Here is a 25298-nt window from a genome sequence, read left to right on the forward strand (position 1 = left end):
AGCAGTCATTTTCCACTTTAGCTGACACTTTCTGTGTTCCCTCAAGCGTGCAGATGGTATGGTGAAGCAATGTCATGACTAGATCAGAGGCATGGCTTTTTTTCTTTGTATGTCCAGGTGGGCGGCATGGAACTGGTTCGAAAAGCACTGGGTGAAGAGTGATAAACAGTTTTGTATTCCTTGGAGTTGGGAATCCTTCAGTGTCAGATTGACCAAAAATGATGTCCAGGGTCTGCTTGAGGCCTTGTGAATGGGCTCTCCACGCAGAGGAGGTGCAGTACTACAAAAATTATATATGTGTTGTTTTTCTTTTTCTTTTCTTCCTTACTAGAGAAGATATAGAAGGGCAGCAGGGCCTTGGAGCAAGATAGTAGGCACTCAAGATAGGTCCCCAACAGGAGGCTTGCATTGTTGTCAAATGACAGGAGTCTTTATGCTGGTAAGAGTTGTTATGTCTGCCTACTCACCACTGTAATGTGCAAGCAGACCATCAGAATAAAGAGATGCACACTGCCTCTGAATGAGATGGGGCATGCACAAATATGGGGATGAATGCTTACACACTACACTGGGCACATACTGAAAACACAATCAATTAGGTGCAGCAAAAGAAGGCAACCTGAGAGCTGAAACACAAATGCGATCACCCACTGTAGTTGATTTGTGAGTAGGACCATTTTGCTGTTGAGTGGTTTATATACAGACCTGCCCATGATCTTTGAGATGAAAAAGTATTTGCTTTTATCCTTTACCTCCTCTATATTTATCACCCATGAGATGGAGATTAGTCTTTCTAACACCTTAAGAACAACAGAACACTATGATAGTGGTTCTCATTCATTTAATGTATTATAATGTATTATTAAAAATGTTTTCCAATTATATGTTGTCGGTTGTTCCTGCCAGGTTTCATCACAATGATATAGCACTTTGGAAAGAATATACATCCGAGCAGTCCGACACTGGAGCACAGGATGGCAAACACCTCTATGGCAACTGTGTATTTCCCACGTGTGCTCAGATATGCCGGGATGAAGGAGATCCACACACTGACAAACACTAACATACTGAAGGTGATCAGCTTGGCCTCGTTGAAGCTTCCCGGCAGGTTCCTTGAGAGAAAAGCCACAATAAAGCTGACTGTGGCCAGGAGGCCCATGTATCCCAGCATGCAGTAGAAGAAGATGGTGTCTCCCTCGTTACACTCAATGATTATCTTCTCATTATAAGACTTCAAGTTCCATTCTGGAAATGGAGGAGCCCGCAGTAACCAGAAAACACAGAGAAGAACTTGCACAAGAGAGCAGAAGACAACAATGGAACTTGGTGTTTTGGACCCCAACCACTGTTTTGCAAGGCTATTAGGATTTGCTGCCTTGAAAGCAATAACAACAATGACAGTTTTAGCCAGAACCAAAGAGACACTGATTGAAAAAATGATCCCAAAGACAGTCTGCCGAAGCATGCAGGAGAGCTTTTCAGGGTGACCGATGAATATTAAGGAGCAGAGGAAGCAGAGTGTCAGGCTGAAGAGTAGACAGTAACTGAGCCCACGGTTGCTGGCTTTGACAATGGGAGTTTCTCTGTACTTAACGAACATGCACAAAATGCAGGCAGCCAGCAGGGCCACTACTCCGGCAGCTATGGCAAGAGTAAGTCCAAGAGGCTCTTCATAGGACAGGAACTCAATCATTTTCCTTATGCATTGATCATGTCTGTCATTGGACCATTGGACTGCAGGGCATTTTATGCATTTGAGTACATCTGGAAAAAACAGATCCATAAATTACTTATTGTCATCAGAAAATGTTGTTTCCATGGTTCTGCATAAACACTACCACACAATATTCACCTGCTGCATATATTGATTTGGGCCCAATTCACAAAGGTAAAGTAAGACCACAATTCTAACTTAGACTAAAAGTCTAACTGTACTACTTTCTAGCTAGTCACAAAGGTAAAGTTAGACCAATAGTCTAACTTGGATCAAAAGTCTAACTTTGCTACTTTTCGGCATTCACAAAGGTACTGTTAGACCAAAAGTCTTACTTGGACCAAAAATCTAAATTAACTCATAGTGACTTATCTTTGTGAATACTGAAAATTAGTAAAGTTAGACTTTTGATCTAAGTAAGACTTTTGGTCTAACTTTACCTTTGAGAATCAGGCCCTTTGTGCATTCTTTCTCAATAATGCATGTTCGAGAGGGCATTATCATGAGATTCTTGCCTGCCATCAAAGATAAATACAATGAGCATAACATGAGAGCACATGGTGAGACAGAAGGACAAACACCTCTACAATGAGGGCCATCTAGAATGTTTATTATTGTAGTTAGAACATGCTCTCTAGCAGTTGCAGGCAGTTTAGAAAACGTCTTACCAGATTTTTAGTTTTTTTTTTTAAAAGACAGGTATTCGTAGTAGACCTAATAAAGAGTGTGAATGACAAGCAGTATATATTAAAATGTGCAATCAATAAAGAACACATGTAGAGCAAGTAAAAGCCAAAGCTTTGTGCCTGAAGTAAGGTGGTGTAGAGTTTCTGAATGACCAATACTCTAAGTATCCGTCTTTAATACAAAGCCACAAATGTCCTTTACTTACCAGTAACGAGTTCACATTTTCAGAACCTGTCTCGTTGCACTTGAAGATGAACCAGTATTGAACAATAGGCCACCGTTCTGGAAATGTAACATTATTGACTGTTACCAGGAAAAGTCAAGGTTACCTCTAAGTAGCATCTGTACCCCAGTGTCATCATTAATGATTTTTATGACATCATTTAGGTAGGAAGGTAATATGGTCCAGGCTTTGGGTGCAAAACTCCAATATCAGCTACACACTGGTATTTAAAGTGAAAATAATGGAATCATTATTTAATTTGAATATCCAATTGAATTTGTAGGGGAGCACCCCACTTAATAATGTTATATCAAACTAGACACATTTTCATTTGTACAAGAAGAAATGTATTAGGCCTATATATTCAGTCATGACATTCCATAAATGTGGTAAACATCAATCCCATTTGCTCTTATTCTTATAATGTTCCCAATTACAATCTGTTGTTGTAGTTCATTATCCAAAATGACCATATCATGCTGTTTGCATCTAATACATGAAAGAAGATCTTGTGAGTTTTAAAATCCAAATTCATGAAATGATTTTAACAAATCTTCAGCTCTTACAACATATAAAGCCACAGTTTTACACCTGGTGCAGGTATATAATCTCACTTTTTCAAGGTTGTAAAATTACAATGAAAGTAAGAATGGTAGTCACTCATGCCTCTGCCAAGGTGGCTGACTTCTACCTAAATTGAAAGGGGTGCTTTGTATATTAAATGATTTGTACTGCCTCACTTCAGTGGGCACAGCTGATAAAGTGGAGACCTTGCTGAGGCTGTGGGATAGTCAATGCAAAGCTTGCGCCGATTCTCATGGAGATGCAGGAGTGTCCTTTATGCTACTGATAGTTTCCTGCCTAGAGGTACTCCCTTCCTCCAGGTCATGACCAGGATTGTCTAATGCATCCTGGGGGCTGTAATCCTGTTTGGCTTCCATTGAGCTAATTAGACTAACATACTTGTAACCAAATAAAGAAGTTGAACTACACTTGGTTGGGGAAACATCCTTTACAACGCAACTTTTACCACGCAGTGCCTTTACAATGCGGTTTTTACAACGCAAACCATTACAACGCATTGCGCTGGGTGGAGCTCTAGGATAGGGAATAGGTTTAACACCTTGGCTGCTAGGGGGTTTTCCCTCTGGGTGCTGCTGTTTACAAAATCCCATTATTCATGACAAGGTCAACTCGTCATAAGCACAGGGCAGGTAAAACCCATGACGAGTTGACCTTGTCATGAGCATGGAAGGGGTTAATTTACTATCCAACACCTTCCCTACTATCCATGGGGACTGGAGGTGGAATAGTAAATTAAACTATTCACTATCCAGCGCCCCAAAGCACTATACTTTGTAAAGGCATGCTTTGTAAAAACCACGTTGTAAAGGTATGCATGGTAAAAGCGTGCGTTGTAATGTCATAAATCCCTTGGTTGATGTGTACCATACAAAGTTTCTATGTCAACAGTCTCAATTAAGTTTCAATCTTTATTCTGAGATGTCATAACAAAACTAAAAACAGCCAATGTGTTGTAATCAATCAGTCTAGGTCAGGGGTCTTCAAACTGTGGGGCGCGACCCCCAGGGGGGCCGTGGAACGATTCAAAGGGGGTCGCGCCTTCACAGTGTCACTTCTGCCTCCAGATCTTCAGCCCCCCTCCTCCCCCATCCTGTGTCTCAGTGCAGCTCGCGCTCCTGGGGCCTCGCCTCTGCAGTGTCTGGAGTCTTATCTCTGGCCCGAGTTTTCACAGGTCTTTAAAGACCATTAGCATATTTACATGCCTTTGTTAATTGATTACTAAATATTCGTTTTTTTATGGTTCCAGTACCCCTGGGCCCCCACTCTGCCTATTTCTTATATTTGTATTTTTACACTTACTGCTGTAGTGTGAGAATGCATTTAATGAAAAGAAATGTAAAGTTGGGTTGCCAAAAGAAACATGCCTGCTATGTGTTGTTTAAAGATTCTGCAGAGGCCTACTCTTGACACTAATTTAAGTTATAAATAAAAAAGTATGTATTAAGTAGGTATGTGACTGTTCTGTCTTTATTCTCTTTAAATATTAGTCATGGATCATTAAGGCATCCCTAGAACACAATTAAAAGTGCTTTCTATTTATATTTGCTGTTCTAAATATTCACAGATAAGTGCAAAAAGTACAGCTGTAGGTGACTGCTTATTTCTGGGCCATCAAAATAATGAGCTGGTAACCCTAATCATTAGACTGGAAATGTGCTGCAGGATCAGCACATTATTTATTTCCTCCACCCTCGAACCCTGATTAATGCCATTATAGCAATAATTTAACTTCTATCTGAAACCCTACACTTCAAGTTTTTGGGAATGCACCCTGCTTTCAGACTACTCACTTCTCATTCTCTCCTTCACTTTAACGTTCACCCTGCACTCCCAACGATCACAATGCACTCACACTGATCACCATGTACTCATAGCGATCACCATGCACTCATAGCGATCACCATGCACTCACACTGATCACCATGCACTCATAGCGATCACCATGCACTCACACTGATCACCATGTACTCACACTGATCACTATGCACTCACACTGATCACAATGCACTCACACTGATCACAATGCACTCACACTGATCACAATGCACTCACACTGATCACCAAGCACTCACACTATTCACCCGCTCACCCTGCACTCACACTATTCACCCGCTCACCCTGCACTTACACTGATCACCATGCACTCACACTGATCACCATGCACTCACACCGATCACCATGCACTCACACTGATCACCATGCACTCACACCGATCACCATGCACTCACACCGATCACCATTTACTCACACAATTCACCCGCTCACCCTGCACTTACACTGATCACCATGCACTCACACCGATCACCATGTACTCACACAATTCACCCGCTCACCCTGCACTTACACTGATCACCATGCACTCACACTGATCACCATGCACTCACACTGATCACCATGCACTCACCCTTGCTGCTCCCGGCCATGGTCAGGTGAGCTTCTAATGTGGCAGCGCGTATTCCTGCGGATTGGGAGGCACTTCACAGAGGTTCACTAGACATCTTTCTCATGTTAATTGCTGTATTTTGGTTATAAACTGGTACTGATGGGGTGAAATCTTTCCTCAGTATTACTGTGTTTAAAAACATTCTAAATAAAGCAATGCTACCCCAAAATACGCAGCATCACAGAACATTATTTACATTTTCTACTCACACAATTTAGTCAAGCCTGTCGCATAATTTGGTCCTCACCTTCCTCATAACCTAGAGGTTTAGAATTTTTTTTCAGGAGGGGGTCCTTACGCTTGAAAATGTTGACAGGGGGGTCTCTGCATCAAAAAGTTTGAAGACCTCTGGTCTAGGTGAATGTTTAGGGCTGGAGAGAGTGTCCATAATTATCTGGCATGAGGAGGTCACCCTATTGCTGCCTGCTGCTGTTGTCCTCATGCTGCTTGAAAACTCTGCCTTGATCATATGTGAGCTCAAACTGAACTACTGTTTGGCAGGAATACTTCTTTTTGGTCTCCTGGATTCTGGCCACAGAATTTTTGAGTGCCTCTCACCCCAGTCTCTAAGGCCAAGAAACTAGGGGTGCTCTTTGTTAGCAAGCTTTCTTTTGATGGAGCTATCAACGCTATTACCTATTTGCCTTTTTTCATGCTTAAAGACACTTAAGGAAACTTCTTACATTCATCCCAAGCGAGCTGCGGAAAAATGTAGTCTCCACTCTGATTATTTCCAAAATAGATTTTTGCAATGCCTTGTTGCCCAAAATCCAGAAAAGATGCCCACAAAAACTGCAAATTCTTCAGAATGCTGCAGCATGACTACTCTTGGGAATTCCCAAGTTCTAATCTGTTTCTCAGGGCCTCTCTCAGTTCCACTAGCATTCCATTAAAAACATATATACTTCAAAGCCCTCTGCATCTCCTTCAAGGTGATGCACGGGGTGGGGCCCAAGTACCTTAAACAACTCTTCCAATGGTACACCCCCAGTAGATCACTTAGATTGTCTTCTGCTTTAAATTTAGAAGTACCCAAATGTAGATCAAACTTGGGGGCAGGAACTTCATCACCTGTACTGCTAAGCTTGGAATTTGTTGCCCTCAGATCTTAAGAAAAATACAGAACTGTTTTCGTAAAACATGGCTTTTCAACTATTGTGTAAGGTTTAATGAACAAATTGCAAGTCAGCATGCTAAGCCCATCCTACAAAAAAAATACAGAAACCCAATAAACAAAACTCAAACCACCAACAAGGAGGGGGAATAAATCACCTGAGAAAGAGAGCCAAAAGGAGGATTGACCTGCTTTGGAAAACCCTTAATAGGTCATCAACGTACCCAATAATACAATGCAAACTAAGGGAGGCAAGACAAAATGTAAAGGTGGAGAAAAAGAGTGATCAAAGGAAGCGATGGAACTCCTTCTGGCCAAAATTACTGTATGACACCAGGTCAAACAACTCTGCAACCTTTGCCGGACTGTAAATGGAGTGTGTGGAAATCTCCCAAATGGGACGTCCTCCAAACTTCCAGTGCCAAGCGGGCAAAAATAGACATATTGACCTTCGAGGCCATTAAAGATCAACATGTTTGTGGGATACTATTTCCACATTGGATAAACTTGGGGTCATGACAGGATGCAATTTATGCGTCTTTGCTCAATTTTTTTTTTTATTTTCTTCACTTGTTAAAGGCATCATTGATTTATCGTAGAAACCACAGATTGGTTATTGGAACTTGGACATCATACAGGGATGTAGGACCAATTTGCCAACTGATTTACAAGTACATAGACTTGGCATGATTATGTCTTGGTAGATATCTTGGGTCAACATTGATTGATACATAGGCCCAATTATTATACTTCCTTATGACATTTTGGCAATACTACTATCTAAGTTGGCCTGGATCTCAGTTTTACTATGGCCTTAACAGACAATAGGCCAGTGGATTTACGTATTACTGTTTCAATGTTACAGATACTTTTAGATATCTACTTGCTCATGGGTGTGGATCTATGATGTTGGGGTGGTGGAATCCTAATGCCAGAGACATCTAGACGTCTTACTTTGAACTGGTGGGTTCATAAGCATATATCGATTTTACAAGTGGTGTGGGCGGAATCACGTGTGAAACTATTCCGACATGAATTCAGGTGAAGCATGGATTTCACTAATTGTGGTTATCTAAGACAATCGTTTATCTCTTCTATTTTCAAATGATCCTTTTTATTACTTTTTCTCTTTTGGTGGAGTCTTGGGTCACAAAAACACCAGATCTGGTCAACTTTCTCTTTCTATGGGAGTATTCATAGCACTATCTTTTCCTTATCACCACCTTTTTCTCATTACTAGTTATTTGGCTTATAAATGAATGGATAGAAATTATGCAAAATTAATGTTTTGATCTCACCATCATTTTGTATGTACAAAGACAACATGTATTATACTTACATTCCAGCCTTGAAAAAGACTTTAAATAGACTAAACAAGTGTCGGCTCAGGGTTGATCTATGCTGACTGGAATAGGCTGATTTATGCTGGACATACAAATGTATAAACCAACAGTTGAATAGGAATTGATGGCCTCTTATGTCTCCATTTCGAGAAGGGAGGTCATTGACCTCCGATTTGTGTCACTAAAAGTGATATCTTGATCAACTATATTTGTGTTGGTAACCTATCCAACACCTGATGGTTAATTTTACTTATTTAAGAGAGTTCTGAATAAGGTTTAATTTTATGTATGTTAGAGTACATTAGGTTTCTAATGTGCAATTGGCATATTCTGATATTTGGGTGACTGAACCGATATAGCACCTCAACCTGAGGAGTATTGGCTTTAAAAATATATTCACACAGGATTGGACTAAAAACAACACAGTAATATTTGAAGTGCAGTAATTTTCCCATGAGGGACCACTACTACCCCATTTTGAACCTATTATCTGGTGAAAATTCATGCATGACCACTTCAACCTGTTGGCACAGCCAGAACAGTCATACAGACAGGGAGATTACTCGGAGGGATCAAATTCCTGTCACCTCATCCCAGGAGCAGTGATCATGAAACATCCTGGTGCTCTAATGCTACTACTCCAGTTCAGAAACAAATTTCAAAGAGCTACAGCCCAGGCAGAATACCACCCACTATTTATAAAGACGATCCAGCATTCTGGGCTGCACATTTGACACCACTCTTTTCACCCTTTTTGTTGCTGAACTGTAATCCTCCTTCATGGCATGGCTCGATACTCGCACCGATCTTCAAGAGCAGAGGCAAAGGGGTCCCTGTGAATTATCATTTGGTAGTTATAATTGACATCCTTGTCAAATATTTCATAGGGGTGCTACTAGAAGAGATACAGCTTTAGACCTAGACCAATAACATCATTCCGCCAAACCAAACTGGTTTCACTAAGCATACAAGGACCTCATGGCACTCTCCCTATTATCTGGCCATGCAAAATCCAACAGCCAACTAGTTTATCTCTGCTTTATTTACTGCAAGTCTGCATACAATTAGGTCGACAGGGGGAAGCTTTGGCAGAAACTGGCCCTCCCTTACATCCTGGGTGGATTGCAAAGGGTCCTAGAATTACTGCATCATGAAAAAAGGGTCAGAATAAAAATCAGAGACAGGTCTAACAATGCAAATGAACAGCCTCCCATCCGGGCCAGATGGAACCTAGGTATAGTGTTAGAGGATCTCAAGGGACGTGAAGGAATGGAAGATGTTACCTGGTCCTGAATGTAGTGTGGCCCTGTTCTAGCTTTGGCCTTAAACATGTAACAAAGAGCCTTACATTTTCAAGAAAGAGATGTGAGAATTAGGTGTATTTGGTAAGCTGGCACAGCATTCTGGCCTCCAAATTGTACACCATCTGCAGAGACCTCATAGATCCCTGGTCTATTCACATGTATAAGACATTGCCATAATCCAGTCTAGATGGAACTAAGGCCTGAATCACAGTCCTCTGGGCAGATTGAAGGATCATCCAAATGTTCTTCCTCACCCATTTTACCACAGCGAAACAGGTAGAAGTAACTTTAGACACCTGATATTTCATTGTTAATTTGTTATCAAGGACAACGTTCTTAACCTTGGATAATGGAGTGAGGAGAAGTCCTAGGGAGTAGGGCCAATGTTGAGGACCCCAAAGCTGGAGATGTTTACCCAGGATTAGGACCTCCATCTTATCACCATACAGCTTTAGGGAGTTAGCACTCTTCCACGTCATCACTTGACTTAGGCCCAGATTAAGGTCAGAGGGTCCCTTTTCCTGGGTAGATGAAAAGGAAAAAATAATGTGTGTCATCTGCGTATGATAAAATGGCCAGACTGCAACTTTCCACTATGACTGCCAAAGGGCGGACATACTTATTAAATAGCAGGGGGTTTAGCACAGAGCCCTAGTGGACACCAGAAGTTAAGGATTGGATTTCAGATCAAGCACTGGTTGAACAGACTTGAAATGTGCAGTCCTTAAGAAATGAAGCTAGCCAGGCAAGGGCCTTTCCTTCCAAACCCAGGAAGATAGGCATTCGAGAAAGATGGACTGAGACACAGTATCAAAATCTGCACTATGGTCTAATAAAATAACCGCAGCTGTACCGCCCTCATCCAGAGTTGTTTGAGGTGTTCGGTGACTTCAAGGAGGACAGATTTAATACTGTGTCTTGCCTTTAAGCCTGACGGAGAAGAATGAAAAAACACTTGAGTCTCTACTTAGGATGTAAGATGAGCATTAACATGCTTCTCCAGAATTTTGGAGAGCACTGGTAGAAGAGAGATCGGTCTGAAATTCGACCAGATTGATACGTCCAGATTAGTATTTTTTAAGAGTTGAAACATCATAGCATGCTTCCAACTCTGAGGGGCAATGCCCTCACATAATGAAGTGTTCAGGAGAGCCGCAATCATCTGTAAAAGTATCGGATCTAGAAGCCAGAGGTTGGATGATTGTAAAGGATCCAATGGGGAGTCTGAAATAATGGATTGCAGAATAGTGGAAAAAGTGGAGAGCTCAAGGGTGGGCCAGGCTGGCATAGAGGGCACCGAATCAGAACTGCTCACACTATCACTATGTTCTTGTTGAGGCTGGTTCAATGGATGTTTAGAAATATCTGAGATCCCAAGTAAGGAGTTACTCTTAACATCCTCAGACAGTTGAAGGTGGATGTCTGCTACTTTTTTACCAAAGAACTGGGCAAGCTCGTCACATTGACTCTGGGAGAGCGAAGGGACAGGAGAGACATTATAAGGATTAGTGAGTTCCCTGACCACCTTAAAAATAATCTTAGAGCAGTTATGTGCCACTTTTATCCAAACAGAAGGAAGCAAAAGCTCTTCTACATAGTTTGTGATTGCTAATTTATTCTTCTATTTAGCATCTTCAGCATAGGACTTTCTCCAAAGTCCCTCACAGTGCTTTTTTCTGCTCGAACTGATTAATTAAACCATGGAGCCGGTGGGATCGATTTGGCTGAATGGAGGGAGAAAAGAGGCAGAATGGCATCAAGAGATTTTACAACGCAGCAGTCGATAAGTTCCTGATCATGAACATTCTTCTCCATTAAAACAGGTGTAGGGTGCAGAAGCTGATAATTTAACTTTACTGACTAAAGGGAGAACAATGGTCTAGGGAATGTGACAGGAAGAACCTATGTGGGAGCACATGCAGTTCACCAGTTGTACAAGGCTTGTCCCAACCCAGGCTACAAACATAGAGGCTGAGTCATTTAGAGAGCAAGAGGTCCATTACCTTTGTACATGTAGCCTATGTACTACTGGTCTGTATGTGACGCTTCTCTCTTGGTTGTCCAAATGACGAAGCTCCGCCAAATGGGTGGGTTGATGGAAACCTTACTCTAGCCTGGGTTGGGACAAGCCTTGTACAACTGGTGAACTGCATGTGCTCCCACATAGGTTCTTCCTGTCACATTCCCTAGACCATTGTTCTCCCTTTAGTCAGTAAAGTTTGCACTTAGGGGTATGGAGTATAACTGGTCTTTAAATATTGCCCCCTAGACCCTCCTCTACTCTCCTGGTTATTTGCTGATAATTTAATGCCAAAATATTCCAATTGAGACCAGACCCTGGTCTTGATAGCTGTTTTATTCAGCACATCCATGGGTTTGGCTGGTGTTCAAATAATAAAAGGAACAGCTAAATGGTCTGACCAGATTAAAGGTATGGGGGATCTGAGGTCAAATGATCTATATTTGAAAATATTGGGTCTAGAATGTGACAAGCCTCATAGGTAGGAGCTGCATCGTGCAAGGCAAAATTCTAAATTCTTAAGTCCTCAATAAAGTTGATACCAAAGCTGCACACTGGGGCATCCAGATGGATGTTCAGATCCCGAGGCAGTGTGAAATGAACTGATTACAGAATGTGTGGGGTCAGAGAGACTGTATAGGTTGTGTCCCAATGTCCTGCATAATTTAGAGGAAGATACAATAAAGTGACAGACAAAGTAAAGTTAGAGGCGAGAGCAATTGAAAAAATCAAAGCTTCACAGGCGGGATGAGGAAGATCATTTACGTTGTATTTGTAGATGTTTTTAAATACAATAGCAAGCCCTCCACCCTTAAGTCTCTTGATACAAAACTAAAAGATCCTACGCTTATGCCGATCCTATAGCTAGCAAGTAAAGGTCCTCCCGACCTTAGCTTAAGGAAGCGAGGCTCTTAAGGGGCAGGACAGCAAAATCCTGGATGAAATGCTTCTCAAGATCTATCAAACAATTTTTCAGCTGCCCTCACATTCATCCTCAGCCCAGTTAAGGCTGGAGTTTGACATTGCTTAACAGATTCTGGAATAGATGGCAGCCTTTATAACCCGGTATTTATATAGCGTGAACTGATCACCAGTAAGGGTCTCAAGGCGCTGGGGGCCGTCAGGGAGATTAAGTGAGCTATTGCCAAGAGTCACATGATGCTGAACTGATCTGCCTCCGGCGCTGGGGATCGAACTGTGAGCCAAAATTCTCTGGAGTCAGCCACCCTGGCCGCTGATCCTCACCTCTCCCAGATGTTGGCACAAACTCAGGTCAGCAAAAGAAGATTAACTGGGCCATCATCTTTGGTCTGAACTGGAAAAAAATCATAGCTCCCAGGCCCTAAACACGCATGGTCTATCATGCTTGAGATCTATTCACTAGCCATCAGGAGTTGAAAAGACTGGCAAAAGTTAGCGCACAACAGCTCTCACTACCAGAGGAAAAGGCTTGCCAGTCTCGATGCAAATATGACTGGAAGACTCTCCATACTTTTATGGATCTAAAACCACAATGCTATGTAAGTAACTTTATAAAGATCAGCCCAAGGTACAGTTCAGGATGTGGATAATACCAACCTCAATTTACTATCCCACATGGAAAAGAGGCGAGGAACAAGTGAACTGTTGACTATGCGACCAGGGTCCGGAAGACATTATCCATATACTGTGTGTGTGTCCTACCCCTTTGGAGGACCAACAGGAAATGCAACAAAGAAGGTGGAATGCCTGGGGTATAAGGGTTATATTCATGTAGCACAATTAATTGCTGAGAGTTCAATCAAAATGGGAGAAAACCAGGGAGACATTGTTTTGTGAAATACATTTGTAATATCCTCAGGTTATGTATATACCTTTCTATTTGTAACTAGCTGCTCATCCAGTGTGAGTGTTCCGTGTAGAATATTGGTGTGAGTGACATGAGTGGAATGCTTGGGTGCCTGGTGTGAGTGTTGTTAGAAGGAAGATGAGCAGATAGGAGGCTGCTCCTGGTGGGGTTGCTGTAACATCAACTTATGGACTCAATAAACTACATAAAATCATCTTGTCTATGTCTACTATATCACCTGAACATGTGGGGCCAGCCCAGTACATTTTTGGCAACAATCTGGAGCTCATCTCATGCCCTAAAGGTAGTCTGATGCCAACTTAAGATGTGGAGTACAGTGGGACTATGTGTAGGAAAGGAATAACTAAATGTTACGATGAAGAGCAACAAGAATCAAGTAAAACAGGGAAAAGAAACCGGTCAAGCACGCCTCGCAGCCCACCAGTGTCCACTACACCGGGCAGCCCAGCCCAGGCATGCTGTGCTTTGATCTCGGCGTCTACAATGTCTACATCAGGGGTCTCCAAACCAGTCCTGGAGGGCCGGATCCATGCCAGATTTTTTGGATATCCCCATTGAGATACATGTAGTAATTTTAAAAGCCTGGCATGGATCTGGCCCTCTAGGACCGGTTTGGAGACCCCTGGTCTACATGTACATAAGGAAAGCTGTCTTCATCTTTAAAAAGACGCTTCTACTACAAGGCACGTCATGGATGCTGCGCAGAGTGGTCTTTCATATGCAGTAAGACACTTCCTTTATCTCATTGACGCTGTGCAGAGAAGTACAAACTATACCCATGGCTGCCGGTCTCAGAGCTGTGCTCCCTATGCTCTGGATCAAGTACTGGCATTGCCTAGCAGCAACTAAGAAGCCCGGTAACTGCTGCTGCCTATGCTGCTGCCTCCAGTGTGGAAAGGAGTTTGTTTGTTTGTGTATCATCTAGGCCAGTGCACAAGTTTAAAACTTTCTTTTGAGTGGGATGTGAAGGTTGTTTGGTATCAGTGAGCCTTCCTGTCAGACCAGTACCGGTAGAAACTTTAATTGTGCCTGCTTCTATTTTCTGGGTGTACATTTCTTGAGTCATCACACGACTTTGGGACACATGCCATCTACGAAGGAGGAGCAGGATTTTGGGTAACAATCCACGTTAAAAAAAAGAGAGAAAATGTAATTTTGGTAGGGCCCTTATAGGCCTCACTTCAATGCCGTTAGTTTAACCGCTTTCTTTGCGGTTTGAAAAGTGAGTGCGCGTTGTCGTCTGCGCGCTGTCTTACCGTTGTTAAGATTCGCGTGCAGGCCGATATGCAGTTGACACAACAGGATCACCAGCTAGCTGCTTGCTTCTGTAAATCTTTGTATATGACGTGCCTCTGTGCCTGCCAATCCTGGTTTCATGAAAACATCTCTTTGTGCTGAATCGTGAGGCGCAGACACTCACCGTAGGCCTGCCGGCACCAGCATTACACAGCGTGCCGCCATATTAGGGTTGTCATGCTCCTGCATACACAATCCTATTATTGGTTCAAGTTTGCTTTGCAAACGAAGCCAGTACCAGCGTCGACATTTGAGGGTTGTCATGAGCACAACCATCGTCTGTTTTAGAGTTGTCTTTCAGGTCTGTTCGTTTGCACTGTGTTTCGGGTTGGTTGGGTATGAACTCTTCTGGGAGTCATGTGGTGAGTTGAAATTATTTAAACAAACCAGTCATGTTTGTTTCTGCTGCAAAGGACTATTTTCTTACAAGTCTCCAGGAGTTGTTTTCTCTTTACTAAGTACTGTTTGCGTCTTTTCAGCACCTGTCCATCATCATCATGGTGACAGGCACACCAATGACATTTTTTTTTGTTGACTGTTGCTAGTTGCAGTCAATCCACCTAAAAAAGAAACAATTTGTTTATCTCGTTTGACATGTCTTATGCTATTTTGTAAGCCTTAACTAGTCCCATGCCTCTCATTCACCCATTTTTTCTTCTTCATAGATGTTGTATCCCTGCCTAAGGGGTGGGAGAGGGTCTTAGGGCCATATGTAGGTAACAGAGAAATACTGATTCCTAAATACCGAATTTTACCGATTCCGTATTTAGGAATCTGCATTCCAGATGTAGGTAAGAATTCGGTAAAAATACCAAAATCTTAATATCCGTTATTACCGAATTGGTATTTGAGATTCGGGAATAACGAATACCTACTCATTCATTCCTATGGGCTTGGAGGCCCATAGGAATGAATGTGAAGACATTCTGTATTACCGATTCAGTGTTACCGAATGAGTAATACCGGCAGGTATTTCACGGGTACCAGGGTGTGCAAAGGACACCCTGTTGCACTCCTGAAATGTGCATGTGTACACATGTGGCACACATGCATGTCCTAAGGGCATGGATGTGTGCCACATGGCACATTTCAAAAAGCTAAAAAGTGATTTTTGAAAGGAAATCGCTATTTACCACCAACTTGGAGTTGGTGGTAAATAGCAATTCCTTAAGGATCAGGTGCACTGTTTTAAGTGCTACCTACTTTGCATTTAAGGAATCCGTATTACCGATTCCTTAAATGCAAGGCCATAAGGAATCGGTATTAAGGAATCAGTATTTACCCATGCCTTAATACCGAATCTTCCCTACATCACAAATGCCTAAATACAGGTCGGTAACGGTGAAATTTAACGAATTTCACTGTTACCGACCAGTATTGGGCCACCTACATATGGCCCTTAGTCCCACATCTCTTTTCCATGTTTTTGTAACTGTTTAAGTGGTCTTTACCATTGTTATATTTGGTATAGGTGTTAGCCCTATTTCCAAGTCAATGGCCCCTGTACCTTCACTTTGATGTATTGTGTGCGTTTGCCACCCTTTACTGCATTTGTATAATCTTCCTATCTGCACATGTCCTTGGGTTTTAGTCCCATGTGACACTAGATGCACATGTCCCTGGGTCTTAGTCCCATGTGACTCAACCTGTTTTACTCTTTGTTGTTGAACATTTCTCTTTTTATGTCATCCCTTACACTACTTGTGTTTGATGTACATCCTTTCTTTTGGATGTGTATTTTGGTTGTTAGTCCCATTTACACGTTTAACGTCATGTTGTGTCCACTGTGTAAGCCGCCCCTGCGCATCACCTTGTGTTGTGTGTGTAAGTCGCCCTGCGCCTCATCTTGTTCTGTCCAGTGTGTAAGTCGCCCTGCGCCTCATGTTGTCTGGATGTGTGTGTATGCCGCCCCGCGCCTCACCTCTTTCTACGTCATCATGTAGTGTGTGTAAGTCATACTTTGCTTCACCTCGATGTAATGTGTTTGTGTGCCACACTGTGCTGCACCTGTGTTGTTCTTGTGCTGCACAAGGTCTTGGGTGTCAGTCCTATGCAACATTATCTGCTTTTCTTGGGTGTCAGTCTCATGCAACAATATGTCTTACACTGCTTCTGTTTTGGATCATTGTCCCTCACATGAGGGTTGGAGTATTTCCCTTCGCCAAGTTCTCCTTACTTGAAGAGTACTTATTTGGGTGATGTTCACCCACTGTGTGAGTCTTGCGCTACGTTTCCTCCTTTACTCTTGGGTCTTGCTCAGTTGTCGATTGTGAGCTCATCTTACACTATTTAACTTTTCTTTGTTTACTACTAATGGAGGAGGATGGTGTTAGTGTGTGTTTTTATCCTCTCATCCTTCTTTCCTCCATTTTGCTTGTCTGTTTTCCCTCTCGCGATGTGTTCTATTATGCATCCCTGGGTCTATCGACTGTGTTCATCTTTTGTATATTACTGTGTATGGTTGTTTTCATTTTAGTTTGGGTATTATTATTTTTCAGTGTAAAAGGGAGAGGATATGTAGTATTCTCAGGTTATGTATTTATGTTCTCTTTATATTTGTAACTATCTGCTCAGCCAGTGTGAACGTTCCGTGTAGAATGTTGGTGTGAGTGACATGAGTGTTGTCCGTTAAAAGATGGGTTGAGCAGCTAGGAGGCTGCTCCTGGTGGGGCTTGCTGTAACATCTACTTATGGACTCAATAAACTACATAAAATCATCTCGGCTACATCCACTATATCACCTTAACACGTGGGGCCAGCCCAGTACAAAATTGTGTTTTAGTAAATAAACATGTTTGACATATTAAACTTCATATGTACAAGCACATGGGAAAATAGCACTGCGTTACATTGAATGGGATGTAACCTATAAGGTACTGTGGCCAAGTGCTCGTGAAGGATAGTGACGGCACAAGTGACACGTGAGGTGGTATGTACAGCGATAGGGATGGGCTCAACAAGAAACAGTAGGGGTTTAAAATTCTTTACATATTTAGGATAACCTAGCAGTTAATGATGTAGGGCCCCATTCACAGAACTAACTTAGGACAAAATCCTAAACTTACTATCATTTTGATATTCACAGAAGGCACTTACTCATTTTGGTATTCACAGAAGGCACTTACTCATTTTGGTATTCACAGAAGGCACTTACTCATTTTGGTATTCACAGAAGGCACTTACTCATTTTGGTATTCACAGAAGACGCTTACTCATTTTGGTATTCACAGAAGGCACTTACTGATTTTGGTATTCACAGAAGGCACTTACTCATTTTGGTATTCACAGAAGGCACTTACTCATTTTGGTATTCACAGAAGACGCTTACTCATTTTGGTATTCACAGAAGGCACTTACTGATTTTGGTATTCACAGAAGGCACTTACTCATTTTGGTATTCACAGAAGGCACTTACTCATTTTGGTATTCACAGAAGACGCTTACTCATTTTGGTATTCACAGAAGTCTTTTAGGAGTCCTAACTTTACTACTCCTAAACTGAGAAAAATCCTAACTTTAAGACTTGCGGTATTCACAGAAGGCATTTAGGAGTCTAAAGTTAGGAGTCCTAACTTTACCACTCCTAAACTGAGAAAATCCTAACTTTAAGACTTGCGGTATTCACAGAAGGCATTTAGGAGTCCTAAAGTTAGGAGTCCTAACTTTACCACTCCTAAACTGAGAAAAATCCTAACTTTAAGACTTGCGGTATTCACAGAAGGCATTTAGGAGTCTAAAGTTAGGAGTCCAACACAGTCTGAAGTCTGTAGGTTGTAGGAGAGGTTGTATGTTTTTAGGCAGATACCTGATACCTGGTGCAGTGCACGAGAAGTGGAAGTCATTGAAAGAAAATAATGTGGGTGATCCCAAGAGACTGTTTTCCCTTTTGATGGGACGGAGAGGATGCACTAGAGGATGCATTAGATCTGAGTTCAGATGGTCACTCCATTTGAGTTTGAGAATCATAAGCTTTATTTAATGGCATACGTTCAACTTTTTTAGGGTTTAATGTTAGGAGACTTGTTGACATCCAGTCTGACAGTTTAACTAGGAAGGAACTCATCACTCCCTTCTCCTGAACCGGTGACATTTACAGGTCTCAAAGGCATGCCTGCAGGGGCTGTGAAAGAGGGTAAGTCAACACTTGGAGGATGTGCACAGCCTTGTGGCAAGGTCTCTGTGTGGAGCTGGAATATTGATGTCAGAAAATTGCCTCATATGCATTTCACATTGCAAATATCACTTACAATAATATCACCGCATTGCAGAAATTCTACATTCACCTGGATGATATATTTTGTGAACTATATTTAGCATCAATACTTCCCCTCTGCAGAAAATGTGCCACTAGGGACCGAGAGCTGAGAGTGCGTGTTCTGTTCTTAACCCACATAGCTGTTGATTTACATATATTTGGGTGCTACCCAACATTTGCATTGCTTATTATTGGCTACTCCTTTGACACAACCATAGCACACTGATCTTGCCGTCCATTTTCTACCACCCATTTCATAATTGCGTCTTCATTGGTTATAGATGTGCAAGCCATGCAGACAGATTCATGAGCAGTTTTCTCCATTTCTGGTTTGTAAATGGTCACATTTTTGCTTGCCACATTTGGGGCTTTTTTCATGGCACATACATGGTTGTTCCATAGTTTAGATGAAACCTGTTTGCCCACAGGCAGACCAAGTGCACCAGCTGGTTAGTACTACTCACTCTTAGTGATGTCTGGAGGGGCAGGGGATTCCTGCTTATGTCAGCAGACCCGGGCCCTCCAATCCCATCATCCTAGTCTTCCTTTCCCTGGGGGTGGTGTTGGGCCCTGGAAGTCAAGGGAATAGGACTGCACGCTTCCATCTATTCTATGTGTAGGAGTGAACTCCGGTATACCCGTACTAATGTCTCAGATTGGTTTTGAGGCACAGGGGCTTGCGATGCACTCAGTGAAGTCATGTCTTCCATGCTGGCACAGCACCATCCTCTGCTTGGTAGTAACTCAAACAGGGGAATGTACCATCAAGTCAGTGTAGACATGTGCCTATCACTCTGTAAATGTGGGATGCTGAAGGATCTCTGCATGCCAAACCTTTGGCTCTGGCTTTGACAGCTGGTTGTTGTGTTGCATGTATGCAATGCTGTTCCATCAAGAAGCTCTTCATGCTCAGATTGGATGGCCCTTCCCTGGAATGGGTGACACCCTCAGTGCATGCCTAAATATTTATTTATTTTATTTATTTATTTTATGTGCTTGTATAGCGCCTGAATAGACCTCCGAAGGTATGTTTAACCTGGCATCAGTGCTGATTGGTATGTAATAGGAGAAAGGACTGAAATACCTAAAGGAAAGCTCCACTAGCTTCCCTCTGACACTGAATTTAGCTAGGCTGAATCATGAAACTTGTCTCGCCTACAGAGGCTATTGCCATCAGAGCTCTCTGCCCTTGCCTTTTAGGCTATCTTGAAAATATGTCTTTTCCACAACACTTATCCCTCCCAATATTTTGGGGCAGGCCCCCCACGCAATAAGAGACCAATGCACCTCACGCACCATAACCAGACTATATGAAGGCCCGTTGCATAAACATTCGTAGGCAATCACCACTGTCACCAACACATATACCTGAGGGAATGGCCACTGGTCATAGAAATAGGACCTCAAGCTTTGTAAAGTGGATATAATTGATAAGGTGAAAGGCCCAAAGGCAAAGCAACAAGCCATTAGAGGCAGGGTGCCCCTTCTATGATATGCAGTTATTGATCATGCAGCAAAAACTACACTTTGTCATCAGGCCCACCTGTGCCATTGCTGATCTCTCCCTGGGAGCAGGGGACACAGTCGAAGCAGCAGGGCGGCTCCCCCTCGCGCAGCGCCTTCCTGTACCCAGGAGGACAACTCTCACTGCAGACAGAGCGTGGGACCTGGAAGGAAGCAACAATGCAAAGAAAGGAAAGACAGAACAGGCAAGTTAATGCTAAGAAATAATGCATTGTGAAGCTGTTTCACGTTTGAATATCAGGCACAGCAGCCATATCAAAAAAGATACATTGGTGTTTTAATTCGGATAGCCATTTACACATTTACTTGGCGGGCTTGATATAGTTGTAAACAATATTTAAAGCAAGGAACTTAACTTCATAGAATAGAAAGAAGATCATTCAGTGCTTAGTTTCCATTTGGGTGTTAATGTAAAATCCTCTCACTTTGAGAGGAGGTTCTAATTCTGGAAGAAACTCAACTTGTGCAGTTTCCTCCCCCTTACCACACACAGGATGGAGGAAATTGCAACTAAATACAGAATCAATGTATCAAATGTAGTTATTAATAACTGCTATTACATTTGGCTGCACAATTACTGATGTTAATATTCTATAAATAAGACCAAGAAGTTTCTAAATCCTGCCTTCCTATTGCCCTTCATTTGAGCTCAGTGACAATTATGGTACAGGGTCCTGCTGGTTCACCCTTACGATGGGCAAACAAAGGGAGTCAGGAAAATAGTTGGGGTCACATTTATCAAGGGTTTGCCTCACTATTGCAACATGCAATGTGGCACAAAAGCGAAGCAACCATCAAGATGCGATTTACCAAGCCATGTCAGGGCTGAGCAGCTTGATAGATCCAGAGTAACACAACGCAGTGCACATCTTTTACTGCGTTACTCTGGTCCATGCAAGAACCATGGATCATGATGCATCCCCAGATTCACCATAAGTGGTAGACCGGGAAATACACCACAACTGCCATGTCTCTCCAGGCGAGGCGTAATGAGGAGATATATGTTTATTTCTCCTCATTGTTTCCTCTTTCATATATTGAAAGAGATAAATGCATCAGGGAATTGTTTTACTTCACATAACACAACCCTGCCTTCAATGCAAGAGGGCCTGCATTGGCGCTAGTGTGTGCCGGAGCAGGGACAATGCAGGAATGCATTCTATGTTGTTAAATACTGTGCAGTTCTGCCCTTTCCCTGTCACGCAGTGCAGAGCATGGAGGTAACTTGCTGCGCTGCGTGCCGTTATGATAAATAGGCCATAATTAAGCTATTGTACCTTTTACTCTCAGTGTAGGCAATTGCCTTTATATTTGTGTAGGAGATCGTTTGTTTAGATGCATTTTATCTTCCCATGAATTTCTTCTTTCTGGAGACAGGTTTTCCATTAACATCCATCTTACATTCCTCCCATAAATATTAATAAGGCTGATGAGCTGTTAATCCATTTATAGTGGTAAAAATTATTTTGATGTAATCTGCTACTTACCACTGGTTCAGTCCAGTGTCGTTTTTCTTTGCCGCCTCTTAACTTGTTCGCTTTGCCAATACATCACGTCCGTTCAAGGCTGGCCAATTAAAGTTTCCTTACACTTTACCTCTTCAGATGTTGTGTGGCAGAACTCTTTTTTTCTTATTACTTTCAGCGCCGCTCGTCACTACTTGGGGCATATTAGCAACAAATAGCGATATTTATCGCTAAATGCGCTTAGCGCCTTTTTTTATCACCGCCTATCGTCAAATATTATTGCAGAGATAACGTGCTATTAGCAACGTTTATCTCTAATGCGATAAAATATCCAGCGATAGCGGCTCAATGTGTAAATATCGATGGAAATCAAGTGATATTCAGGCATTTACGCTAATGGGGACTTAACCTGAATTTCCACCCTCCATTGGATATACAGGTTAAGAAGTGGTCTGAATAGGTGTTAGGTTCTAGTGATAATCGCACTTAGCGCAACTTTTTTTATCGCTTTGCCTGCGTTGCTAATAGGCGATAGCTGTGTTAGTGACTGTTTCAGTCGCTAACAGGTTGGGCACTCCCACTTTGCATGTCATTAGCAAGAAATATCGCTGACATGCAAAGCAGGCCCCAAATCGGTCGCTATCGCCTAATAGCTGTCGCTAACTGCTGTTATTGACAGCTTGCTAATATGGCCACAGAATTATCGCCGCTTTAGCAGGAAAAAGTCCAACTAAAGCAGGGATAATGCCCTTGCTAATATGCCCCCTTGTATTTACCGCTGCAACGAGCGATCCTTTACCCGCACCGTTGTGCTTCCTACAGAGCTGCGCAGTAATCTTCTTTCCAGATGCTCTACTTCGAGTTCCGGGAGCATTTAATCAGCATGGTAGCTCACGGCCCTCACACTTCTAGTTTCAGCATGGTGGCCGCACAACTTTACATTTAATTACACGGTGGCAAAACACCGGTGAGGAAAACGCTTTTTAATTTGAATATTTGTTTCTTGTATTGTTTGTTTTTGAAGGAATAATTAATTAACTGTGGTAAATGCCATCAACAGCCGCCTCGGTTCTGGTTTCAGCGTGGCAGCCACATCCATTTAATGTCTTCTGCAAAATGCCATGCTTCCAGTGCCAGGCGCCTTTGATCAGCGAGGTAGCTGTGTGGCATGGCGAGTTTGACTTAAGGCAGAGGTATTCAAACTGTGGGGCCCGACCCCCAGGGGGGCCTTGCCCCCACATGCATCAACGTGTTTAGGAAGTGCAAACGGTGCGAATCGGTAAATTCGGCCGTTTGCACTTCCTAAATACGTTTTTGGGATGCATCAAACACTTTTTCAATATTCGCATTTTTGCATTTCTTAAAAATGCGAATGCATTTAAGGAATCGCATTTGTGCGATTCCTTAAATGCAATGCATCAATTTAAAAAAAAATGCGAATTTTGAAATTGGAAGTGCAAATTAACACGAGGTTGACCCTCGTGTTAATTTGCGAAAATCTTTCAAAATGCAAAAAAATGCATTTTTTACACTGTCATGTTACAGTCACACATGTCCTTAGGACATGTGTGTTTGAAACATGCACTTTCAAATACATTTCAGGGGTGCAGGGGGGGGTCCTTTGGACCCCCCCCTGCACCCTTGGAATGCATCAACAAATTGCGAATTCGTAAATGCCTTCCCATTGACTCCTATGGGCCTTTCGGCCCATCGGAATCAATGGGATTTGCGAAAAAGCAGTTAGTAATTCGGTATTTATTTGCGATTCTGTAAAAATTGCGATTTTTACCGAATCACAAATAAATACCGAAAAAAATGATGCATAGCTTTTTGCAATTCTTAATTTGCGATTCGGTAATTTTCGCAAATTAAGAAATGCAAAATGTATGAATGATGCATGAGGGGGATAGAGTCTTGGGAAGGGGGTCGCGCATTTCCAGGACTTGTTTCTGTCTGGATTTCAGAACTTGTGCTCACTATCTGAGACGCTTCACTCTGATCTTTAAAATGCTTCATCTTAAGTTAATTGAGGCTTCTGTGCTGTGAAATGAAGAGGCCTGGCAGACAGGTAATCAGTCCTTGCGTCAGGGTGCCTGCTTTCCTTACTACAATGCAAACCTTCACTATTTGTTAATCTGCAAATATAAAAGGTGCTTGGGAGCAGTTTGGGCTTTTAATTGCCCGATTCTCTTCAAGCATTGTGATGGCAAAGAATTGTTTTTTTTTTGTGGTAGCACTAAGAGTTTTACAACTGAACTGTGAAATACATGCATTTAATCGTAATTGTATTTATCCAAAGCTTAGTACCCCCGAGGAGGTGTTGAAGGGAAAGTTCTACAAATAAAAAAAAAAATGCATTACTTACGGTCTTGTGTTACTGAAATCTACATTTTTTCATATCCTAAAATGCAAGCATAAACTAATGACTTACACATTTAAAGTGCTTTGTGTCAAAGGTTGTGACCTAGCACTAAAAATGTACAAGTCACTATTCTGCACTGCACCAACCAAATTAAATTTTGCGGCTCTCTGGTTATACACAGACCTTTGCAGCACATTAACTAATAGAGGTTTCATACTGTACTACAGTGCATTTCCCTCCAAGTAACAACTTTTTAAAATGTATTTTTTATTTACACTACCCATTATTTTATATGTACTCTATCTGATGGTGAAAGACCTAAAGAACTAACAAAATATTTTGGGGCTGATTTATGAGAGGCTTGCGCAACCAGAGTTCCTTTATTTGAAGCTCCGGCGGCACACGTATCTCAATTATATCTATGCGGCAACGCAAAGTCACCCTGCGTGGCTTTACATGGCCTCATAGATATGTAGGAAGACAAAGCAGTGCAAGTCGCTTCGGTGTCTTACTGTATGTCAAGTTACATGGAGATTGCAAGGGGTGCTCCCATGCAACACCTATGGATTTTGACGCTGCCCCAGATTTACAAAACCATGTAAACCTGGATCAGTGGCAAAACCTTACTCCTCCTCATAGAAGGCAAAATGAGGAGAAATGTATTCATTTCTACACGTTATTTCCTTTTTCCATGTGTGCTGCATTGTGCAGCACACATAGAAAGAGGAAAACCTCTCTCTGAATTGTTTTTGTGCAGGAAGGTGCTCCTTCCTGCACAAAAACAGTCCTGCCTACATTGGTGTAAGACAGCAATTTGTGCACCAACGCAGGGGGAAAGGACAAAAAAACACCATAATTCATAAATAAGGTGCATTCCTGCCCTTTCACATTGGCATAGGGCAACGCAGCAAGAAGACTTGCAGCGCTGCCCTATATCAGTTCCTCATAGATGAGGTCCTTTTTTCAGCTACACCTTTGAATACACCCCCACACTCACTCACCCTTGGTTTGCTAAACACTGTTTAATATTATTTCCTCACTGTAAAAAGTATTTGCTATGGGAATTTGGGGCGTTTATGGTTGTTGATAGTTGTCAATGAAGAGGAGTACCAA

At 42.2% G+C, this 25298-nt stretch overlaps 1 protein-coding gene across 1 annotated transcript in view; it reads right to left on the minus strand.

Moving 5' to 3' along the window:
• Positions 1–862: 862 nt before the first annotated feature.
• LOC147693328 (extracellular calcium-sensing receptor-like) overlaps positions 863–25298 on the minus strand; it is an 81752-nt gene continuing 57316 nt past the window's right edge. Inside the window, exons 3-4 of the mRNA XM_086935933.1 lie at positions 20377–20500; positions 863–1764 (exon numbers count right to left, since the gene is read on the minus strand). Of these exons, the coding sequence (XP_086792059.1) occupies positions 863–1764; positions 20377–20500 (1026 nt within the window). The remainder of the gene's footprint in view (positions 1765–20376; positions 20501–25298) is intronic.

This window comes from Lissotriton vulgaris, chromosome 8, assembly GCF_964263255.1.
Source record: "Lissotriton vulgaris chromosome 8, aLisVul1.2, whole genome shotgun sequence".
Classification (NCBI taxonomy): domain Eukaryota; kingdom Metazoa; phylum Chordata; class Amphibia; order Caudata; family Salamandridae; genus Lissotriton; species Lissotriton vulgaris.